The 14,741-nt window shown below is 37.5% G+C and overlaps 1 protein-coding gene across 1 annotated transcript in view; it reads left to right on the forward strand.

Annotated features, from left to right (window-relative positions):
• The window catches only part of LOC150095443 (endoplasmic reticulum metallopeptidase 1-like), a 331,828-nt gene that overhangs the window by 9,795 nt on the left and 307,292 nt on the right, over positions 1-14,741 (forward strand). The window contains exon 2 of the mRNA XM_090410677.1: positions 6,085-6,212. Within this exon, the coding sequence (XP_090266803.1) occupies positions 6,085-6,212 (128 nt within the window). The remainder of the gene's footprint in view (positions 1-6,084; positions 6,213-14,741) is intronic.

The following is a 14,741-nucleotide window of genomic DNA, read 5'->3' on the forward strand; positions in this document are numbered from 1 at the left end:
TTTCCCATAACTAAAAAAATTCTTTAGCATTTTCTTTGGATCTCAGGGCCAATCTCTTTTCAAATTCCAATTTTGCCTTCCTTACCATACTAGTCACTCTCCTTGGCTGAGTCTTATATTCATACATCTGCTTTCCACCCCTCTCCTTATATCTCTTCCATAATCTTTTTTACCTGCATTTCCTGTTAGAATAACATATCAAGATTGTTATTATATGTTATTGTATCGTATTGTATTTAGAAAAACATACCAAGATGTAAAAGCATTGCAGTTCTTTGAAAATAACATTCTCATAATAGCTGATGGACCTGTAAGATATAACACAGCAGTTAAATGAAGAAGACATAATCAAGAGCTATATGACCTATAGATCCCTATTTCTGGTTAATGAGATTAGAGAATGCAGATTGAGATGGCTTAGACATTTTAAGAGAATGGCTAAACAAGCATCTAAGATGAAGCCTGATGGAAAGCGAGCTAGAGGTAGACCATGGATGTGTTGGGAGGATAATGTCAAAAAAGACTTAGCTTAGATGAGAAAGAAATGGAATGAAAAAGCTCAAGACAGAAAGGATTAGAATAAGTTGGTACATGTAGCAAAGAACCTTAGAGGTTCAACAAGCTAAAGAAGAAGAAGAATACTTCTTCTTTAGAGAAGATGGGTAGAAAATTGTTGAAGAGAAACTTGTGGAAAAACAAGTTTGGATTCTGAAATCTTCCTAGGAGAAAGAAAAAAAGTGTGTTTGTGTGATAAGTTATTGAGGAAAGAACTGTTCAAATGATTATATAATGCAGATGGACTGTTATATATAATATATAACCAGTAGTCTGTGTGTAGCAATTTAGACACATTGCCTATTTATGTCATTAGTCAGTAGTGGCAATAGCATTCAACGTTATCTGTGTTCCATAATGAAAAGCACACTTCCTTTTGGATGTATGCTGGAGAGTTCTGGAGGTAACTCTAGGCATTCCTGTTGTAGCATTGTTCAGAACTGTGCCTTAAATGTTGGTCCAGGATACATGGATCTGAAGTCTCGCTCTACAGCATCCCAGAGAGATTCATAGACCACTGGATGGTCCAAAACTCAGATGAGTGTTCCTCAAGCCATGTCTGGGTTGTTGTGGAGCGGCACATTGTCCTGCTGAAAGAGATCATCAGCTGCAGGATGTACAAAGGCCATGAAAGTGTGTAGGTGATCAGCCAGCATATTCTGGTAGCTCACAGTATTTAAGGACCTCTCCAGATCCACTAAGGGACCTAATGTGTTACATGAAAAGGCTCTCCAAACCATCAGAGAGCCTCCACCACCTTGAACAGAGCTGACATGGCATGCTGTGAATGCTACACCTGCACCCTCCTGTCAGCTCAGTACAACTGATAACAAGATTCATATGACTACACGACTCTCTGCTCCACTCTGCAGAGGTCTAGTTTTGATGGTTCTAACACCATGCAAGGCACAATGCCCAATGACAAGCTGTTAACAGTGGTACACAATTAGGGCATTGGCTCCTGTAGCCCATAGCATGCAGGATACTGCTTGCTTGCTGATGCTGCTTCTACCTCTAACATTTTATTTTACTTTTAAAAAGCTTTGTACTGAAATGCAATGCAATGCTACATACTATGGTCTATCAGAGGAAAGGCTGATGCCTTTGCCCCAATAGTCCAGAAAGGCTAAAGCCAAAATACATCAAGATCTATCCCACACCAGTAAGAGGTATTCTAGAAGTCATTTGTTGGTGACGACACCAAGCCACCATTGTGCCCTGCAAAGCTCTAAGCGACTTAATTTTAATGTCTGCTGAAGTAATGCCTATAGAAGTCAAGTCTTTGCAACTCTCGTTGCATCATACACCACAAAGGGAGATGGTAGTACTAGTGAAATGAGGAGCTGCCCCAAATTCCTCTTCAATCTGTCAAGCAAGATCTATATTCTGCCCATAATATGAGACCTTGTTCCTATGACTGACAACAAGTGTGCTCCCAGTACCCACTATCTTTGCATCAATAACCCAAACTTTCCACCCTTCTTTGCAATTAAATTGGACTTTCTAATACCAGTTGTAGTCCTATAGTGCAGTTCAGCTGCAGTCTTCCAACCTTTGTTTTTCAACTGGTTATTTAATATGAAGACCACGGCATCATGCTGCTTCACCCGAATACCATGAGTTCAGGCCCTCCCATACAACCTATGGCCGTAGAGGTGACATAAGTTGTAGGGCAGCCCTCGTGGGCAGGGTATTAATCCTAGCCCTGATTAAGTCAATAAATTCATAACAGGTTGGAGTCTAGTACCTTCCCGTACCCATCGATGCTGTGGAGGCACTAGATTAGATCCATAAAGTGATGCACCATCAGCAGAGTTATATAGCTGAATAGCCCATTTCTTATGCTCTGCTGTTTCTATCAGTTGATCTTGATACTTTCCACCCTATAGTATGCCGAAGGCTTTCCTGGATAATAGGACAATGAAATGCATCTCTGCAAATTTGAGAAGTGGATATTTCTAATTTCTTAGAAATTAGAGGAATAAAGGGTCACCTTCGCGAACACCCCAAACTGCAGGAATAGAAGTTGCTGAGGCCCCAATATTAATAGTAAGAGAATTATTAAAGTATAACTCTAGAACACGAAAGAAAAGAAGCTGGACAGCCTACAATAGATAGCGCTCTTAAAATAGCAGGATGAGAAACACTGTCAAAGGCTTTCTGAAGGTCCGGGGAATCCATAAACAAGGGTTAAGATGTCAGCAGGAATCGGAAAGGAGGGTGGAAAGAATATAGATGGTCTCAGCACAGCCATCCGAAGGGACAAAGGCTCTCTGCCGAACGTCATGTTGGATATACTTTTGCACTCTCTTGATTAACACTTTATGATAAAGTCGAAGAATAAGTGAAACTGTAATAGGCCTCTAATCTGCAGCACTACTAGTGGTATCCTTCTTTGAGATAAATATAGATTTTGAGTTCCAACCCTTAAATGTGACACTGGAAAGCCATCAGGGCCAGAAGCTGAATTACTAGGAGGTAAAGCTGATATGATTTCTTCATGCGATACGGGAGAATAAATGGCTGATTCAGGGACAGACTTGAGCACACAAGGCTGGCTTGATCAGGTAAATGCGGTGGTCGAATGGAGAAAACAGTACTCCAAAACTACACAAATCTTTGTGCTGATCTTCGGAGGGAAGTGAAGATGTCCCATGTATAGTCTTTTCACACATCCCGTGATTCTTCTTATGTAAGGTTTGCATTTCTGCATAAGCTCTCTTCCTTAATCGCCTACACGAAGGCAGACTTTGAGGTTGGGAATGTCTTGGTTGTCGAGGCCAATGCTGCTGCTTTGAAAATATATATTGGAGATAATGCTGAAGTTTACTGGTGATATCATGCCTATTAAGATGAGCATGAATAATGTCTGTAAGAGTTGTATGATTATATTCAGCTAAAGGTTGATGGTTTAAAGCTGATGCTAAGTTGGAAATCAGAGCCTCTGTTGCTAAAACTGGTTGTTGAAAATCAACTTGATGTTGAGTAGGAACGGAAGGCAGGGTGGGGGATATGGAGATAGTACCCATCCTGCCATTCCTAGAAAATTCTATAACTCATTAACAAGCTGTTTGTAGCCTGCTAGTCTTCGATGACTTTTAATAGCATGAAAAGTATGATGAGGCAGCACATCAGTCAAAGCCTCATTTAAGTTCCTAACACCTGCCACTACCAAATGAACTTCATGGACAGCAAGAATACGCTCCTCCTCTGAACTCCAGCATGCTTTAATCTGCTCAGTGCAGATAGCAGCGTTCACATCAACAGGATGTTTAGAACAATGCACGCCAAGTCCAACAGCAGAAAGTAAAGGCACGGTTACATTCAGGGCTGATAAAATGATGAACGTCCGAAACTGCCAACCTGCTGGAACACTTATGACTTGTACCAGTAGAAAATACTTGATTACAATCCTTGCAGGCACGTCTATGGCATTTAGAAACATTGAAGGGATGGGAGACAGGTATGTCATCAAACAAGTCGTGAACGTTGGAATCAGTCTTCAGGTTTCCTGGATATAACCAATCAGAGTCAGACCTGCTATTTTCTTGATTATTGCAAGTGAGGAAACTAACCCATCCCAGGGCGCTAGCCCAAGATGGGAGGAATAGCATAATGAGCCAGTTAGTCGTCCAAAGGTGTCCAGGGTATGCCACGAAGAGGCCGCTCATTTCAAAAGGCTTGCAACCGAGACTACCAGGCTTCGGAACACACACTTTCAACATTGAAACTGGATATGATTTGCGCCACCTATACATGCCTGGACCCTATAACGTTAACCTCGGTCATCAATGAGTATGCCATCAACGGGCTCTGGTACATCAGTTGATGATATATTCACGGTAGACCCATGATACTGTTGCTGTCAAAAACCTTAACTTTCTTGCCACTTATGTGGTAAAATGACCAATCTGTGTGTGCAGATAATATATCCACGATCAAAGTCGCTAAGATTGCCACATTTTCCCATGTTCAATTTTGATACACTGTTGGGAAGACCTGATCTCTGCTTATTTACCATCTGCATTCGGTTTGGGTACATTTCACTCTGCGTGTAGATGCCAGTATCAACTTCCCATCATCCCAATCTCTAATAAATTAAAGATACCAAGAAATTATATACTTGGTTTAGTCCTTTATCCAAGTGTAAGCAGACAAAGTTTGCACCTGAAGTATTTTCAGGACTGGGACAGCTTGTGATAAAGGTGGTATGACTTCACATCACTTGCCTTAGTATCCCATAATGCAAAACACATCTCCTTGCAGACATGTATAATGCTATGCATAATGCTATGTATTATGGAAAGGGTTGCTACCCACACCAGATCAGTGGGAGCCAGACCCATCTGGTCAATGACAGTTGTAGAAAGTTATTCATTTCATTACAAAGTATATTTTACTTGACAAGAAATTATGCTCTCGTTTTAATCCTTTACTAGTTGTAGAAAAAACCTTTCTACAACTCTCTGATCAAGAGTATTTTAGTAATATGGTGCTACATCATTTTATTACTTGTATATGAAAAATATGTGAATTTTGTATTAATTTAAACTTAGTATCTTCCTGGATCTAGCACCCACATAGGACACCTCAATAAAGGGTTTATTTAAACTGCTCTGGATTTAGAGAAATTTCTCTAAATCCAGAGTAATTTATTAAAAAAGGGTGGCACACCATTTGGCAACTCCTATAGGTAGAGATGACCTGCTAATGCTTCTGCCTGGTATTTCCACTAGGGCCTGGCTCCCACTGAAGAGACCTCAATAAAGGTCGAAACTAGTCTGGGTAGTGGCCCTTCCTTTAATGCATAACATTAGACATATCCGCAAGGAGATGTGTTTTGCATTATAGGAGATACTGAGTTAGGAGTGTTGGAAGCTTTCTCCACCTTTGCAAAGAGTTGCCCTGGTGTTGTATCACTTTACCCTAGTCCTGAAGATACTTCAGGCGCAAACTTTGTTTGCTCACACTTGGATAAAGGATTAAACTAATTCTCATAATGTAGAACAGTAATACAGCTCCTAGGAGCTAAGTTCACATTATGGGTAAATATCAAGAATAATGATCAGAGCTTGCTCCACCTTTGCTATGAGTTACCTCAGCTTGCCCTACCTTAAGGGTCAGTTGCTGCTATCCAGGTATTTGCTTACGCTTGGAATCGCCGAACTTTATATAATTTCTATATTCGGCATGAAACATTTTGAGTTTCTTATTCGACTAAGAAACAATATGGGATGTAATATCCCTTAACTTAAACAAGTTATATGTCGCCGAATTGAAGCCTTTGGCTCTTCATATATTTAGGAGGTTAAACCTGTTTCTTAGTCTGTTTCAAAATTTTAAGAGATATAAGGCAAATGTTTGAGATTATGTAGTTCAAGCAAACTACATGAAGGGAGAGTTATATTCAAGAAGAAACACTAGTAATAAAATCATTGGATGTTACTATTGTGACTGTAGTTTACACATTAGTAATGTATTAAATAATTATCACTTTTAAAACTAAATGAAAAAATATTTTATCTATAGGAGCAAGTGATGATGCAGTGAATTGTGCTATTATGTTGGAAATCTTGATTTCCCTCACCCAGCACAATAAGCCATTAAAACATCCCGTCGTTTTCCTATTCAATGGAGCTGAAGAGAACGTTCTACAAGTAGGTCATGATAATTTTCATTACATGGATGATATTTGTCTTATGTTTCATATGTATGCTTTTAAAATCGTTTGAAATTAACTATGTAATGAGGACACATACACGTTAATGCCCAATTTACATATATCTGTTTTAATAATCAAATTATTTTCATCTCATCTCTTTTTTTTTCTCTAAATAAAATTTATACTTGCAGTTATGGTTTTATGATAACTAATCCTAGGAATAAAAAGTAAATGAAAAGAAAAAAAAAAGGATTCGAATTGATTTGTTGATGTAACAAAATATTATTTGGATAGGATACTTTTATAAATATAAATGGGGAAGGAAAGGGATATATTAGTAGCATAAAATATGTACAAAACATTAATTGTACAATTCATGGGCCTGAAGATAACCCACGGTACAACATAGAGGTATCTGGAGTATGGTTGAGTTGTTTTTGATTATAGCTGAAGAAAAAAAACAGATAAACCTGTCAGCTCCTATAAGACTGGCCAATTTGCCTTTAGTTGAAAAGTTTTCATAAAGGTGCTTTGCATACCAGATGGGATTTGGACCTAGACCTTTCCAGCCAAAAGATATCGTTGGTACTTGCTGAGAAACCATAAGTAGTCTTGTGTAGAGTGTGGTATGGTTGAATGAGTGGATAATGCCTTTTGAATCTTTTGGAGATTACATGTAATAATAGTAATATTCTGTGTCATGGATATTTATGAATGTCTTTAGATTGCGAGTTCCAAGTTTGATCTCTAGAGCAGAGTTTGCATTAAGAACAGGATTTGCATTAAAAATAAGTGTAATAGAAGAAAAGAACACTTTCATTTCAAATATGTTTTATTCTTGCTTAGAGCCTACTAGCAATTTCCCCTGCTATTATCCAATTTTCTAAAAAAATATTCCTCTTCTTTTTTTACATTATTGACAACATGACTTTTATAAAGAAAGATCTGGACATTTTTAAGCTGTTTGTACTTTATTAGCCTTAAGCAGAGGTAGTAGGTGTTTTCCTCTGAGAAAGGTCTCACTAGGATAGGGATCATGCTTACTACTACTAATTGTAGTCAGTCTATGCATTTTTTTTTCTTATGCTAAATTTTACAGAAAATTTATAATAATTACTTAGCATAAACAAAATTACTTAGCATATAGGCACATTTTATAAGATGTTTAAATACTTATTATTTTATCTTTCCTGTCTGCTTTTAGACAAGTTTTTAGACATTTATGTTATTTGCAGGGACATCAAGGTATTCTAGGACTTTGAGTGAAAGAATTTTATTGCAATTTGTATGAAAATTAGTCAGATGTTACTTGCAGGGACATAAAGGTGCAAAACCTGTCTCAACATCATCCCACTTATTGGAGCCTGAAGTGGCTTAAAAAAAAGTTCCATGTATGATCCCTAGAGCTGAGTTTCTGCATTATCTAATCCTTAATCTCATCCAATCCCTGATACTAACAATGTACCATAAATTTTTCCACCTTAAGTAGGATTCACATTAAAAAAAAGTGTTGAAATTTTATACTTTGTGATTATTGTTAACTAACTTCTATATGGACAGTAAATTGATCTTGGGAGGACCTGCCCACTCAGTGTGTAACATGTATCTCTCATGCTGAATCTTAAACCCACCCACTTTTACAAGGCTACATGTGGGTAACTATAACATGAGGCGTTGAATGTTACATGTCCAAATCCTCTTTATTTATAGCATCGGTGCACTATGCAATCTTTTCCACATGTATAAGATGCCCTCTGAATTTGAGGTTTCTGTAAGATCTGTAAGTCATCCATAGATAATGGATGTCATCAGCCTAATAGAGCACATTTCCACCAATACAGTACATAGCCTTGCACTCATTAACATTCAAATGACAGTGCCATTCATTTACTATGCCTGGATAGAATTTAATAAAATTTAGGATTTAGGATGTACACAAGGTGTGGTTCAATTTTGATTTCATCCAGATCAGTTTTTTGATATGATTTGATAAAATGATTTAAATACTTCTGGACTGGCCATTTTTTTTTTTTTTTTTTTGGTCTCATACTTTTTTTGCCAGAATGCACATAACTAAGATCCTAAATGTGAACTCATTTAGGATCTTAGTTACAAAAAATGAGAGAGAGAGAGAGAGAGAGAGTTTAAAAATAAGAAGAAAACCTTGAAATCCTTGGAGACTGTTGGCAATCTAAAGAAAATCTAAAGTAGTTTAAAAGTGGCAGTGAAGGTGACAAAATGTTTTGTGTCTATCAAGACTGAAGTTTCACTGAAGGAAGGAGTACTCTAAAAAGAATCTGAAATGATTCTCATGTTAGAGGGGGGGTGAAACAGCACTGAGAAAGGATTTAAAATATTTAATTCTTCCAATGTTTCATCTCAGTCACTGAGACATCGTCAAAGTGGTACAATATGAGACTTGTAACACATAAAGTCAACACAAAACTAAGTGAAATACATAGATGAAAGACTAGAGTCCTAACTAGATTTGCTGCCCTCTGTTGGCAGCCTAGGATGTAAACTTGGATCTTGAAGTATTGGTGTTTCCCATATTTTGGGAAGTTTAATGCAACCATATTTATTTAAATTAGGCTGATTGCAGAGAGCAGTTTAAGATTCAAAAAATAAATTAATTTAATTTATTTTTTATGTCAACTTTACATACCAATGATAACAAAACCTATTACACAAATGCTATGTGTGTGAGAGAGAGAGAGCTGGTGCTTATGATAGATTCTCTCTCTCTGTCTCTTGTCTATCGATGGGTTTCTTGAAAAACTGGTGGTTGTATTTCATTGGGGAAATCAGTTCCAAAGAAGAGGTTTTTTATTGGTCGTGAGTCAGTGATTTTTCAGATTCTAAACAAAATAGTTAAAAGTCATTGCACCAATCGGAATTGAACTCTTGTGTAAATACTAACATTCAGAATGTAAAAAAAGATCTCTTTAACAGAGATATATACAATAGGACATTAAAGACGTTATTTCCTTTTCATAAAGAATTTGATAAGATATTAGTTCCTTTTACAATTTGTGTTTTAATGTGTTTCTGTAGCAAATTGGGTGCTGCTTGTTTTACCACAGTTGTAATTTGTACCCCGAGGTGCTGGTTTGAAATACACAAAATATCAATCAATAAATGAATTATTTAGTTTTATTTTGTTCCTCTGATGGTGTTTATACTGTGAAGCACTATTATGAATAACCACCAACACTTAAGCCTACTACTGTTACATTTTTTTTGCTGGTTTGAGCATTTTAATTCCTTTAAACTCCTCTATTAATTTTTTCCTTCCCCAAAGGCAGCATTTTCTCTTTCTTTAGACCAGACTTTTTAAAAATTATCTGGCAGCTTGTCTCCATTCACATTACATATATATTATTGCTAGTACATGTGGACCAAGATCACAAAACCATGGCCAAAAACCACTTCTCTTTTGATTTACTCTGATTTCTGTACTGTATTTTTTATTTTCTAGTCTTTATAATTCTAGCCATCCCACTAATACTCTTGACCTTTTCTTAATCAGTTCTAATTTCAAATGCACTATAACTTAGACCATAATATTGTCCAAGTTTCCTTTATTGTGGTACATCCTTAACCTGGGCAGTCTCTTCTGTTGTCCTTATAATATTGGCATTATAATGGTGCCAAATGGGACGACTTCTGATTTCTACTTCGCCTTTCCATGTTGTGATTACTGTTTTCATTCTTCTAATTGAAAGACCTGCCCTCATTGAAATGAAGAACTTCATCCTCTTTTCCACCCAAAACAAATTACAATTTCTATCCAGTCTTTTGCTTTTCAGCAACTGTGCCAAGGCAGTTCAATAAAAAATGTAAGCATATGACAAGTGGCTTAAGACTAAATCATAGCTTTGCACTTAGCCCATGCTGCAGCTTGCTGCAGTAGAAAAAAAAATCTGATTTATCGAAAGGGCAAAATGTGAAAAACTTTCCTTCTGGCAATACCATCAACCATCAGTAGAACATTTTCATCCCTTGCTAGAGTGTTGGATGTGACTCCAGCTTTTTTTCACACATAAGATGGTATCGTAGTAATATCCAAAGATGGAGATAATCATGGCAGATTACCTCCCGCAATTATCTGACTCATTTCTCCTCTTTTATCAGAAATAAATCAAAATAATTCCAAAGATCTTGGATACTAACAATCTTCTGATCATGACTGCATCCAGAAATACTGTGTTTTCCATCTGTTCCATCCCTCCTATGTCTTTTCAGGTTTTCCTTTCTTATAATGTGAATGTAAGGCTATATTTAGCATATTTTCTACAAAAGGGTGTAAATAGCCAACAAATTTTTGTCCTGTTGTTTTCATCATTTCTCTCAAAAATTCATCAACAGTCGTTTTTTCCCCCCCCCCCCCCCACTAGTCCTGGCTAATTAGTGACCTGCAATATGGATTCTTGATCCATAGTGAAACTCTTAGCCATCTCCATCCACGTCAGGTAAGTTTTGGATTTCCTTGATATTTTTAGAGTATTTGATTGTGTTTCGTAGACCGACCTTCTCACTATATTGCTATCTCAGGTTTGCTTTTTATCTTTTGCAAAATTGGTTGCCACCTTGCAATTCTGGTCATTCATTATATGTTGTGGTATATGGTTTCCTCTCATCAGATTGTCCATCCAATGCTGGAGTACCCCAGCACTTGGTATTGGTTTGCTTTCTTCCTCTTCTTCATAAATGACCATCTCTCATTAACCGTAATAACAGTACATTAACCAATGACGGTACACACTACATTTCTCTTCATTTGATAAACCTTGTAGTGCATAGTCATTCCAAGTTTCAAGATCTTTCATAACCAATGCCTGAAATTCAAAACTCCTTGTCATTATTCACTAGAGTGGAGGATTATCTTTATTCTTGTTGAGAGGCTTATACACTGGTTAAACATGATAACTAATAATTAAGGAATTGACAGCGTACACTAGAAATATAAAATAAATAAACATTAATATATACTTCCTGATATTTCGGCAAACGTCACGTTGCCATCTTCTTGGGAGCTTAATACAAAGACAAGTGCACACAAGTACTACATAACAGCAAATGAGAACCGAAGCTAGGAAGCTAATGTTTTTCTAAAGTCCTGATGGTGCCCCTGGCGGGCTATATTGGTAGTTCTTGGCCTTTGGGCTGAAGTTCTTCTGATAAATGTTTCCCAAATTTGGGGCAGTCTCATGCATCCAAATTTGTTGAGATTTGACATGTTCCTAAGGGCTGAGGCTGATTCCATGAATAGTCTTTCATATTTGAACTTGCTGCGGTGTATTACTGTGGCTTTCTTCCATTTTATTCTGTGGTGAGTATCCAGAGCGTGGTCTGCAAGCCCAGAGTGGCTGTACTTGTGAAATCGGATGTAATCCTTTTGTTCTGAGATTCTGATATTTGCTGTCCTGCCTGTTTGGCCAAAGTAGGACAATTTACAGCTGCAAGGGACAAGGGACCTAGACCCCCCCCCACATATATGGGCTCCCAAAAATACATAAAGAAAATGTGCCATTACGTCCCATAGTGGATGGCATTGATTTCCCCACTTACAAACTAGCCAAGCATTTAGCCAAAGCGCTCTCACACTATACTGGCAACACACCATCACACATAAAAAACTCAGCCCACTTCAAAGCTAGTATAGAAAACCTTACACTCCAACATAATGACATAATGGTCAATTTTGATGTCTCCTCCCCATTCACGAATGTCCCCCTCAAAGAAACCTTAGAGCTAATCCAAGCTAAATTTCCTCCCGATATCTCAGCCCTATTTCAGTTTACAATGAACTCAGGCTATTTCGTTTGGCAGGAAAAATTCTACAAGCAGATAGAGGGGACAGCCATGGGTTCACCACTTTCCCCACCCTTAGCCAACTTCTTTATGGAGACTTTTGAAGAGAAAGCCTTAAACTCAGCCCCACAAAAACCTACCATATGGCTTCGCTACGTTGATGATGTGTTTGCTATTTATCTACATGGCCCGGATTCACTCCTCTCCTTCCTAACACACTTAAACAACCAACACCCTAGAATCAAGTTCACCCTGGAAAAAGAGGAAAACAATAACCTCCCCTTCCTAGACACGCTAGTCACCCGCCAACCTGATGGAACCTTGGTTTTCTCAGTTTATAGAAAACCCACCCATACAGGCAGATACATTCACCAACAATCCCATCACCCCCCCCTCACAACAATATGGAGTTATTAAGACACTATTCATCAGGGCAAAAATAATCTGTTCAAATGATCAAGCCCCTAACTACTGAACTAAATCACATCTGTGACACTTTCTCAGCCAATGGCTACCCCCCCCCCCAGAAGAATCCAAAAAATACTTAACCCAGTTATCCACAACCCACTATCCCCTCCCCTTCACAAAAAAAGATTACTCTAAATCCATCACCATTCCCTACATCCGAGGCACCTCGGAAAACATCAACAAAATCTTAAAAAAACATGACTTGACCACTTGTTACAGACCACGTAGAAAATTGGCATCCCTTATCCGCTCCACTAAAGACCTACCTGGTGTATACCAGGTCCCTTGCAGCTGTAAATTGTCCTATTTTGGCCAAACAGGCAGGACAACAAATATCAGAATCTCAGAACACAAGGATTACATCCGATTTCACCAGTACAGCCACTCTGGGCTTGCAGACCACGCTCTGGATACTCGCCACAGAATAAGATGGAAGAAAGCTACAGTAATACACCGCAGCAAGTTCAAATATGAAAGACTATTCATGGAATCAGCCTCAGCCCTTAGGAACATGCCAAACCTCAACAAATTTGGATGCATGAGACTGCCCCAAATTTGGGAAACATTTATCAGAAGAACTTCAGCCCAAAGGCCAAGAACTACCAATATAGCCCGCCAGGGGCACCATCAGGACTTTAGAAAAACATTAGCTTCCTAGCTTCGGTTCTCATTTGCTGTTATGTAGTACTTATGTGCACTTGTCTTTGTATTAAGTTTCCAAGAAGATGGCAACGGGACGTTTGCCGAAATATGGGAAAGTATATATTAAAGTTTATTTAATTTATATTTCTAGTGTACGCTGTCAATTCCTTAATTATTAGTTATGAGGATTATCTTGTGAACTTCAGCCTACTACAACACACTCCTGTGTTATTTCTCACAAGATCTAGTTTATCTCTCTTCTGATAATGTTTATCTCTCCAGTCAGGATTAAATTTAACGTCTTAGACTGAAACCGAACTTTTTCTTTCAGAAAAACATCACATTTGTGGCTTCTTCAGCCTCCAAAAATCTAGATGTACTTTTCTAAGTAATTACTTTTACCTTTTACTTTTACCTTTTACTTCTACTTTTACCTGAACAACTGCTAATGTTCTAAGTCACAAATCTGTCTTACCTTGGAATTCTGCTTTCACATTTGAAGTGGCACACAGAAATCCTCCTTAAAGGTGCTTGACATTGTCCAGAAGAGGGAACATTGTGAATAACAGCCTCTTATAAATTTAATCCAGCCACATTCTTATGGACATTCTGTTTCCACCTTGTGCTGTTTAAGTTATTTTCATTTATGAGCTTTGTTTTGTTGAACTGAATATCCATCATTCTCTGGTCATTGATTATATGTTGTATATACTTTCATCAATTCACTACACAGCTTCAGATACTCAAATCAACTTTTCTTCATTCAGTGTCTTTTTTAAAGACACATTCCTGCAGCTCATTACAAAACACTTTAACAGATACCTGCTTTTCTTTTAACATCTTACCCACTGATGGCACCTGATGTGCTACAGGTTTTGCAGCCTTTTATGTTTAGGATTGAGTAACAACCACGATATAAAAAAAATATATATATATATTATAAGTCCTATGTAATTAGAATGAAACTAATCACATTTTTAATAAATAATGAAGTTAGTGTATGTTATCTATATGTATCCACTAAGCTGATGTAATTAATTATAATTATAAATATCAACTGTTCTTCATCATCATCAAATTCCTGACATGTACCCTCAAAGGGTGTACAGGATATGATAGTACTATATGAAAAATTTACATCATTACTAACTTCCTATCTACAATTTTCCTCCAAATCAGTCTGTTACTTGTCAAGACTCCAACATTATCAGATCTTATATTTCTATTGTTTAAGGCACTTTGTACCGTATCAATCCACCTATATCTTGATCTTCCTCTGGGTCATTTTCCTGTCAACCTGGCAGAGAACACTTGTTTTGCTAATCTTTCCTCGCCCGTTCTCTTTAAGTGACCATACCACCTGAGATTAGCTCTGCTAATGCATTCCTGGATGCTGACAATGTCAAGTTCTTTCCTAATATCTTCATTTTTAACATGATATTGCCATTGATGCCATCTGTTCACACCTCTAATCTTTCTCAGGACTCTCATATTTGCGGTCTCTAGTCTTTGGCCAAGTGTTTTACTTCTGACCCAGCTCTCAGATCCATAAGTTAAAACTGGTTTGAACAGTGTCTTGTATACAGCTAATTTCTCTCTT

The sequence above is a fragment of the Typopeltis vanoorti genome, chromosome 20 (genome assembly GCF_054136105.1).
Source record: "Typopeltis vanoorti isolate ZY-2024b chromosome 20, IOZ_Tvanoo_1.0, whole genome shotgun sequence".
In the NCBI taxonomy this organism is placed as follows: Eukaryota; Metazoa; Arthropoda; class Arachnida; order Uropygi; family Thelyphonidae; genus Typopeltis; species Typopeltis vanoorti.